Source organism: Perca fluviatilis, chromosome 9 (assembly GCF_010015445.1).
Source record: "Perca fluviatilis chromosome 9, GENO_Pfluv_1.0, whole genome shotgun sequence".
NCBI classification, from domain to species: domain Eukaryota; kingdom Metazoa; phylum Chordata; class Actinopteri; order Perciformes; family Percidae; genus Perca; species Perca fluviatilis.
The window spans coordinates 705,543-715,223 of record NC_053120.1 but is presented as its reverse complement, the minus strand read 5'-3'; the positions used below and the strand labels follow the sequence as shown (position 1 = coordinate 715,223).

Genomic DNA, 9,681 nt, shown 5'->3' with positions numbered 1-9,681 from the left:
TATTCCTTCTTCTTCCTATTTATTTTATTTCCTTCCTTATTTCTTTATTCATTATTTTATTTATTTTATTCCTATTTATTTTCTATTTTTATTTCTTCCTATTTATTCTATTTATTTTATTTATTTTATTTATTCCCCTCTTTCTTTCTTCTTTCTTTTTTTTTCTTCTATTTATTTTATTTTATTTATTTTCTATTTTATTTATTTATTTCATTTGCCTATTTTATTTATTTTATTTATTTTATTTTATTTCATTTTTTATTTCTTATTTATTCTTTATTTCTTTATTTCTTTTTTTTCTTCTATTTACTTCCTATTTTCTTTTATTTCTTTATTTTATTTATTTATTTTATTTTATTTTATTTATTTCTTTACTTACTTCATTCTATTTATTTTCTCTTTATTTTCTTCTCTTCCTATTTTCTTTTCTTTATTTTATTCTTCTATTCCTTCTTATTTCTTTTATTTTATTTTATTTTATTGTCTATTTTATCTTTTGTTTTCTTTTCATTTTTTTTTATTTCCTCTTTTTTTTTCTTTTATTTCTGACCCCCTAACCTGGGGCCTAACCTAACCCCTTCTTCTTCTTCTTTCTTCCCCTATTTCACCTAACCTAACCTAACCTTTCTTCTTTCTTCCTTTCTTTCTTTCTTCAACCCTTCTTTCTTCTTACCTATTTCTTCTTCTTCTTACTTCACCTATTTCCTAACCTACCTAACCTAACCTTCTTTCTTCCTTTCTTCTTCTTCCTCTTCCCCCTCTTTCTTTCCTTCCTATTTCTTCTCCTTCTTTCTTCCCTTCCTTTCTTCCTTCCTTCTTTCTTTCCTTCTTCCTTTCTTACTTTCTTCTTCCTTCCTATTTCTTCTTCTTCTTCTTCTTCTTCTTTCTTCTTCTACTTCTTTCTTCTTCTTCTTTCTTGTCTTCTTCCTTTCTTCTTCTTTTCTTCAACTTCTTTTCTTCTTTCTTCTTCTTCTTCCTCTTCCTCTCCTTTCTTCTTCTTCTTTCTTCTTCTTCTTCTTCTTCTTCTTCTGGCCTAGGGCCCTGTAGCCTATTTCTTCTCTCTTTTGTGTGGCCTACTTTCTTTCTTTTTCTTTGTGTTTCTTCTTTGTGTGTGTGTGCTCGTCGTGGCCTGTCTCTTGTCCCCTCCGTGTGTGGCCTGTGTGCTCATGTGTGTCCTGCATGTGTGTCTCGGTTTCTCTTGGCTCCTCCTGCCGTCTCCTCCTTGTGGGGCCTCCCTACGGTTTTGGGTTTGTGCGCCTTTAGCGTTTTTTGTTGGGGGTTCCCTGCCTGGGTGTTGGTCTTGTTCCATTGGTCGTTTGTGCATTTAACCTACTGCCTATTGTGAGAGCTGTTTTCTTTCTTCCCTTGGCCATGCCCTGTTATATATTTTTGTTCGTTCCATTTTTTTCAATTATTTTTTGTCCACTTCCACTTGGTCATACACTGTGGGATCTTCTGTTCCGTTTTCGGGATTCCTGCTCTTCCTTCCTGGTGCTTTTTCAACAAAACCCTTTGTTCAATTCAGGTCTTGCCATCCTTCAACCCTGGTTGGTGCGATTAGGCTACTGGGTTGGCTGTTCTAATTTGATTTTAATTGCCTCCTGTGTGTTGTCTTGGGTTTATGTCTGGTATCCTAGGGGATTGACCCTGGACTCCAGGTACCCGTGTCCTGTCTGATTGGGGTTAGTGTCTTCCTTTCATTCAGGTGGTGGTTGATTTCTATACGTCCATTCAGGGGGCTTCCTCCTTTCCCATATTTCAGATTCCATTTCTTTTCCTTGTATTTTCCCTGCAAAATACAACCATGCGCAGCAGAAAAAGTTGTTCTCATTGTATTCTTCTTCTTTATTTCTTAACATTTCTGGATCCTAGGAGTTGTGTATTTTCCTATTTGGATCACTCATTGGGTGGGCACCGCTTCACGGGCTTGATCACTTAGTCGGGCCGTCCTTAGATCTAGTGATAATGTGCTTGGCGCTTTCCCTGATGCAGGGTGCACTACTGATGATTGTGTCTTAAAATTTAGCTTCTAAAATAGGCCAATCCCCCCCATTTTAAACAATACTTTCAAAATGACTTAACCTTTTTATTCAAACATACTATCTTTATAATATACCTCCGTTTCACGATTAAAATAACCTAATTGGGCTCCTAGGCGTGCACCCATTAGCTTTCCCGCCTTCCCCCCTGGTTGTTCTGACGTCTCCTTTGTTGGAAGCGCCAGCCAATTATGGGATTGCGGGGGGCTATGGGCTTCTGATGGCTGCCTGTTTCTTCCCCCCTGGTTGCACTGCAATTATGGGAAGGCAGAGGCCTCAGGGGATGCAACTACTGTCTGCGTTTCCGTTCTTCCCCCTGGCCGACATTAGTCGGCTATGGGAGGACGGGACGCGGCGGACGCCCTTCCCTATTTTTTTAACTAACCCTTTTAAAACCAGTCTCTAACCTTTAAAATCAGTCTAAACACCCCTCCGTCCCTTCCCCCATCCCCCTCTCTCCTCTCTCCCCCCACCTCCTTTAGACAAAGGGATGGGTCTCTTTCTCTCTTTTTCTGTCTCTCTCTCTCTCCCCACCTCCTCTAGATAGAGGGATGGGTGTGTCTCTCTCTCTCTCTCTCTCTCTCTCCCCCCTCTCTCCCCACCATCCCTTTCCTCCAGCAGGAGGACCTCACCTCTTTCCTTTTCTCTATCCCTCCTTTAGACAAAGGATTCACCACTCTTAATTCATTGGGTTCAATGGCATACTGCTAGGGAGGAAGTGAAGTGACATGCGACGGCCCGTGCATACCGTTGATCTCCATTTCAACTACGCAGTCGTCGGACGCGTGGGGAGATCTCTGGGATCCGTACTACCCTAACCCTAACCCCCTAACCCTAACCCTAAAGCAGCCAAGCAAGGGCACAAATGTCCAATATGTGGGCTGGAGTACGCCGACTTAACGAAGCACCTTAAACTAGGTGAACGCGTGGTCAACAGAACTGAACTGGAACTGCTGTCTAAGCTGGCACACAGACAGTAAGTGTCTTATCTAATATATTTATTTACCTTTATAGTCTTTGATTTTTTTATTATTAAATAACTAGCCGATTAATGAGTCCTAGATGGATTTATAGCTTCAATACTGTGTTTGAAATCCATGCTATCACTATGTCTGAGTCCTCTGCTTGAGTTTGAAGCTCAAATGACAGTTTCTTACATTAAAGAGTTTCACAAGTAGCAGCTGGGTCTTTTTCCCATCGAAATTCATACGTTGGTCCCCTGCGGCCTCCTGACCTTTGGAAACGCATTTAACTGTTTGCTGCATAGCTTTGAACTTGGGCTCCTCATCTAATGAACACATTTGTTTTTCCTTTTACACCAAAAGTGTGGGCAGTCAATCTTTTTCACTCTATTTCTTGAGTTTCACGGCGAGCTTGGATTGCGCGGTACGTCACTGCGACTCCAGGAAGATGAACAGGCTGGACAAGCACCTGCTGGAAGTGCACAAACTGGAGGTAAGAATTGGAAGTTAGTCCCTGTGTGGTTTTTGTCTCGGAGAGGCCATTCCAGATTTGTAAATGCAGCTCTAGAATGAGATTTGGGCAGGACTGCGGAACTATCATGGCAGGGACTTGCACCCAGAACCCGGGTTTAGCTATGCGTTTGTCCATAAAAGTGTGTGAATATGTATTCTACTGAATTAATTTGAGCTCTGGGTTAAGATCACTGCTCACTGCATTAGTTTGAATATAATGTGTATTTGACATAAGACCATATTGCATACTTGAGCTGTGGGCAAGTCTGCGGAACTAACATGGCAGGGACTCGCACCCAGAACCTGTGTGTGTGTGTGTGTCTTCTACTAAAGTGTAAGAGCTAATGAGCAACAGCATTGCATATTTATACAGACTGCTTTCAGTTATAGCAGATACCTGTAGGTTCTTACTTTAAAGGGACTCACATGTAGAATCTGGGTATTAGATTAATCCAATGAGTCGATTATCTTTGTATTAGAAAAGAATACTCCTTACTGTGTTTTTTTTCACATTTTCAGAACAACATGGTGACACTGTACGTTCAAAAGGCAAAGGACCGTTACATTGCGAGAGAACTGGCGTTGCTGAGGGCGTCCAAACCCCACACGCCGATGGTATCCGATCTGGACGAGATCGATGACGCTGCTATAGAAGAGGGGATCAGGAGGAAGTTGAAGGACCCTTCCTCAGTACCACCTCACATCGATGGCAGCCATTTGCCAAGAAAGCAGTTGTTTAGGAGGAACAAGCCGGTTGTGAGGACTCCGACCCCCCTCTGCAAGAACTGCAGGATCCTTGCTGCCGAGCTGAAGGTGGTGAAAGAGCTGCTGGAAGCCAAAGTACAATGGAACGATGACATGAAACAGATGCACTTCTCAACCAGTCGAGAAAAGGTGAGCATCGTGTTGTTCCTCAACTGAGCATTTCTTACGTTAAAGGGTCCCGATGCTAGAATTTGGGTCTTTTACCATTGAAACGTTGGACGGATGAAATGCAGTATGTGTGACAAAATAAGCTCATGTTTTCCAATTTCAGGCAGAGAAGTACAAGAGGCGCAAGTCATATTCCCCGTTGAAAGCGCCGCAATACGGTAAATATGACACACTTTTTTGTTCCCTAGTTTCATATTTTTGGGTCTATTGTGTGTGTGTGTTTGTGTGTGTGTTCTTGTAATTTTAGTTAAACTGGTAGAGGAGTTCAGGGAGCACACGGAAGGAAGCGGAAAATGAAGGAGAATGCCCGCCAGCGAGCTAACCACGTCCTTTACTTCCTGACATTCATGTCCAAGCCCGCTGTTCCACATCTGAACATTCTCTTTCTCAAGGATTACGGTCGGATCAGGAGGTAAGTACAAAATTGGAAGGACTATTGGTGTGTAAAAGGGTAGAAGACGTGACCTAATTGATATTTTTGTATTACAAGATTTCCAGCCCATCTGGCTGACAAAAACTTTAAACCTACGACCATAAAAAGCTACCTGACGGATGTCGTCGCGTTTGTGAAGTATGTTAGGAGTATGGCGCCAGAAGGTGTGAAATTAGGCGTGAAAAGCCTAAATGCGCTGCTTGTGGAACTCCGGGCGAGGATCAGGGACGTGGCGAGAGCTGTGGTGGGACAACAACTGGCCCAGCGCCGCAAAAGTTCCGGTAAGATCACATCGCCCCTCCTCTATTTGTTGACGAATCAAAAAAAAAATGCAGAACACGTGCATGATGAATTGTTTCAATTTTCAGGTGAACTGGTGAAAGCAACTAATCACGCGTGGTTTCTTGAAAACGCACCAGCGAGGATTTCTGTTGCACTCTGTAAGAATCGCTGCTCACTGCAGTAGTTTTAATAGAATGTGTATTTGACATGACACTATATCGCATACTTGAGCTGTTGGCAGGACAGCTGACCGAACATTAAAGGGACTCGCACCCAGAACCTGGGTTTTGCCATCTATGTATGTATGTATGTATGTATGTATGTATGTATGTATGTATGTGTATTCTACTAAAGTCATTTGAGCTCTGGATTAAGATCCCTGCTCTCTGCAGTAGTTTGAATATGTGTATTTGACGTGAGACTATATCGCATACTTGAGCTGTGGGCAGGACAGCTGACCTAACATTACAGGGACCCGCACCCAGAACCTGGGTTTAGCTAAGTGTGTGTCCATAAAGGTGTGTGTATGTATTCCTCTAAAGTCATTTGAGCTCTGGATTAAGATCCCTGCTCACTGCAGTAGTTTGAATAGAATGTGTATTTGACATGAGACTATATCGCATACTTGAGCTGTGGGCAGGACTGCTGACCTTACATTACAGGGACTTGCACCCAGAACCTGGGTTTAGCTATGTGTTCATCCATGAAAGTTTGTTTTGTCTATGTTCTACAGAAGAATCGTGCTTGATATGCTAATGGTGAGTCCTGAGCTTAAACATTCACCCTTGCTGGTTCTTGAGCACATCACTGGGCTAATATTGAGGCTGGTCTTGCATGTAGAAACCGGCTCAGGCTGCATTCTGTAAAGTGGCTTGAGTCCATGTCACTTGTTCAAAAAAGAAGAAAAAAATGCACTATATGGATAAAATGTTGGGTGGTGGAGGTGGGCTTCGGTGTGTGGGCGTGGGTAATCCTTTGCTAAAGGACTTAAGCATTGAATAAAGTGGTCTTTCTATGCTTTTGCAGAACATCTTGAGAAAACTCCTGCAGATAAAAAAAGGCAGAGGACGTTTTTCGGGCTCCTGAGTGGTTACATCGTGGTGTTGACTGGGCACAGGAAAGGCGTTCTCAACATGACGCGGAAAGAGGTCAAAGCGGCAGAGAAATTGAAGAATGGCGATTGCATCATACGGGTAAGTACGACAATGCTAAGTGCAAAGTTCGTCGTATGGTGATTGAGTTACTCAGAGAAATGCCACGCTTTTTGATATTGTAGGTGGAGCAGCACAAGACGTCTCGCTACTTCGGCCAGGCGGCCGTACCGCTGACGAAACAGGAGTACTCCTGGTTCCTCATATACAACTGTCTCCGGTCTCGCATAGAGGGAGGTCTAGAGGCAGAAACCTTTCACACGTCCAGTGGCTCCAAGTGCCTGAAGCTCCCCGAATACTTCAAAGAGGCGTGGGAGTCGTTGCAGTTGGGAAAGGCTCCGAGCTTCAACCTCCTCCGTTCCTCTGTGGCTACTTATGTGAGAAAACTTTTAAGCTAGTTTTTCATCACATGCAATAATGTGTGGTGAAATGTGGCATGCATTTTAGTCCTGTGTTTTTTTTTCTGTTTTACATTTGTCGTTCCTCCAGAAGAAGAGGCAACTGGAATCAAAGGCATACAAACGAGTGGCGGCCTTCATGTGTCATGATGAGCACACGGCCAAGAAGTTTTATCATGGTTCGTTAAATCTTAATTGTGCAATGCGGTTTGGTCAAATACAGCTGATATTTCCATGCGCACTGAAAAAGCATCACTTTAATCTGTTTGTATTCAACACCTAATCTATTCGGTTTGCCATTACTTCGCACAGCGGAAGACCCGGCAGCTGAGATCTTTAACAGCCGAAGCCTATCCATCACGGCGATCTCAGCTTACGCTGTCAAGACAAAAGGAGGCACCCAGGAGAGAAGAGCCACAGAGGAGGTGGAGGACTAGGACAGTGTGGAGGACCGGGACAGTGTGGAGGACGAGGAAGAGGAGGAGGGAGAAGGAGAGGAGGAGGACGACGACAATGTGGAGGACCAAGACATGGGTGAGGACGACGAGGAGGAAGAAAGGTTACTAATTGAGGAATCGGATTGAGAGGATGAAGTAGAGGACCAGGACATCGAGGAGGAAAAAGATAACGAAAAACTGATACTAGTAGTAGAGGACTCGGACAGAGAGGATGAAGTAGAGGACCAGGAAATGGAGGAAGAGGACGGTGCAGATGAATGCCCAGACAGGACAAGGACTGGGCCAAGTTGTCCAATAAAAAAGCGGCCCTGTACGTCTGAATCCAAACGGAAGAGAGACTCCTCCAAATCTCCTCTGCCTGAGGAGCGGCCCTGTGAGTCTGAAGCAGAACAGAAGAGAGACAAGTCTGAAGCCAAATGGAAGAGAGAGTCCTCCAAACATCCTCTGCCTAAGGAGCGGCCCTGTGAGTCTGAAGCCAAACAGAAGAGTGACAAGTCTGAAGCCAAACAGAAGAGAGAGTCCTCCAAACATCCTCTGCCTAAGGAGAGGCCCTGTGAGTCTGAAGCCTAACAGAAGACAGACAAGTCTGAAGCCAAACAGAAGAGAGAGTCCTCCAAACATCCTCTGCCTAAGGCGCGGCCCTGTGACTCTGAAGCCGAACAGAAGAGGGACAAGACTGAAGCCGAACGGAAGAGAGTCCTCCAATTCTCCTCTGCCTAAGGAGCGGCCCTATGAGTCTGAAGCCGAACAGAAGAGAGACAAGTCTGAAGCCAAACAGAAGAGAGTCCTCCAAATCTCCTATGCCTAAGGAGAGGCCCTGTGAGTCTCAAGCCGAACAGAAGAGTCCTCCAAACATCCTCTGCCTAAAGAGCGGCCCTGAGTCTGAAGCCAAACAGAAGAGAGACAAGTGTGAAGCCGAACAGAAGAGAGACAAGTCTGAAGCCGAACAGAAGAGAGACAAGTCTGAAGCCGAACAGAAGAGAGACAAGTCTGAAGACGAACAGAAGAGAGACTCATCCAAACATCCTCTCCCTAAAAGTGCCTTTTCAAAACCGATAGGGTAAGGGTGCCCTTAGACCCACACATTTGAAACACACCGTAATATCTTTCAATCAAAAATTGACACAGTATACTTTGTATTTATCTAGGAAGTGTCCTCTGAAGAGGAAGGGGGCGTCTTCCGACCGAGACAGAACAAGAAGGGAGTTATTTTCGGTTCATTCACGCATCTTTTAATTTTCCCTTTTTTATTAAAGAATGAAAAACCATTGATCTTTGTATCATCAGTTTCAACACTCTACACATGGGTGGTATTTGCCTAATTTATCTTTGCCTTTTCTAGGAGTTGGGCAGCACTCAGGGAGATTAACAAAGACCAGTTGTGAGTATAATTTACCCAATTGTATACAAATAACTAAAAGAATATTACATAAATTGGATCTGTAACTTGTGTACGTCTCAGTCTTCTGGTTAAGTTTGAAGCTGATTGGAGCTGAAATGACAGTTTCTCACATTAAAGGGTCTCACAGGTAGAAGCTGGGTCCTTTCCCATTGCAATGCATAGGATGTTGGTAGCCAGCGGCCTCCTGACTTTTGAACACTCATTCAACTCTCTGCTGCATAATTTTGAGCTTAGGCTCCTCATATAATAAAATTATTTTTTTTTTCCTGTAATTGTACAAAAACTGCAGCAACTTCCTTTTTTTCAGTTCACGGTGAATTTGTTTTGAGCATTTATAAAATCAATGAAACTGAAAAAGGTGTGTTTGAGCCCAAATTGGTTTCTTACATTATAGGGACCCACAGGTAGAACCTGGGTCTTTCCCCATTGATGCACTTATGAAGTTGTCTGTTTAATAAAGGGTGTTTAAGGTGTCCAAAAATCTAAATAAGTTTCATCAGTGTTAGGGTTGGTTAAACTGCATCTTCTTTTTTTCTCCAGGCGAAGGGTCCATCGGAGGACGCAGGTCTGTTTGAGAATGCGGTGGATCTGTCGGTTCAAGTGGAGGCGGAGGATCTGTCACAGGACGCAGGTCTGTTGGGGGATGCCGGGGATCTGTCGGTGCAAGTGGAAGCAGAGGGTCTGTCGCAGGACGCTGGTCTGTTGGAGGATGCAGTGGAGGTGAAGGGTCTGTCCCAAGACAGTTCCGACTCATTTGAACTGCCATGCTGGCAACTAGAGGCTGAGGAGAGGGGAATTCTGCAACCGGAGCAGAGTTAAACTTAAGTGTTGACCACACTTTGTCAACACTGTTTTGTTGTTGTTTGTTCTTTGTCATAAATCAAAGAGAAGTTTTTTTTTCTCTGTGAATAAAAATGTAGATAAAAATGATAACTGTGTCTTTCAATTGAATTGGAGTGAATGAGTAAAGTGCTTTAAATTGTTTTCATTTTGAACATTTCTAAAATTGAATCCGATAGGTCAAATGAGTTTCTATCATTAAAGGGTTTCACACCTACAACCCAGGTTTTTTCCCCAATTGAAATTATTGAGCATTTTGTGACCTTTTAA

At 43.2% G+C, this 9,681-nt stretch overlaps 2 protein-coding genes across 3 annotated transcripts; both read left to right on the top strand.

The window, feature by feature from the left end:
• Positions 1 to 5,010: 5,010 nt before the first annotated feature.
• Positions 5,011 to 7,190, top strand: LOC120565842. Of its 2 annotated transcripts, none has more exons than XM_039811898.1 (5): positions 5,011 to 5,161; positions 6,189 to 6,355; positions 6,439 to 6,690; positions 6,806 to 6,890; positions 7,024 to 7,190. In XM_039811898.1, the coding sequence occupies exons 1-5, from the start codon at positions 5,032 to 5,034 to the stop codon at positions 7,146 to 7,148; spliced, it is 759 nt and encodes a 252-aa protein (XP_039667832.1). In that variant the 5' UTR covers positions 5,011 to 5,031; the 3' UTR covers positions 7,149 to 7,190. The 2 variants fall into 2 exon arrangements, with proteins under 2 accessions (XP_039667832.1, XP_039667831.1); XM_039811897.1 differs by having other exon boundaries at positions 6,803 to 6,890.
• Positions 7,191 to 7,895: 705 nt separating this feature from the next.
• On the top strand, positions 7,896 to 9,357 carry LOC120565843 (protein PXR1-like). Its single transcript, XM_039811899.1, has 4 exons — positions 7,896 to 8,229; positions 8,318 to 8,384; positions 8,512 to 8,550; positions 9,112 to 9,357. Exons 1-3 carry the CDS (start codon positions 7,901 to 7,903, stop codon positions 8,536 to 8,538), a joined length of 423 nt encoding a protein of 140 aa, XP_039667833.1. The 5' UTR covers positions 7,896 to 7,900; the 3' UTR covers positions 8,539 to 8,550; positions 9,112 to 9,357.
• Positions 9,358 to 9,681: the final 324 nt, after the last annotated feature.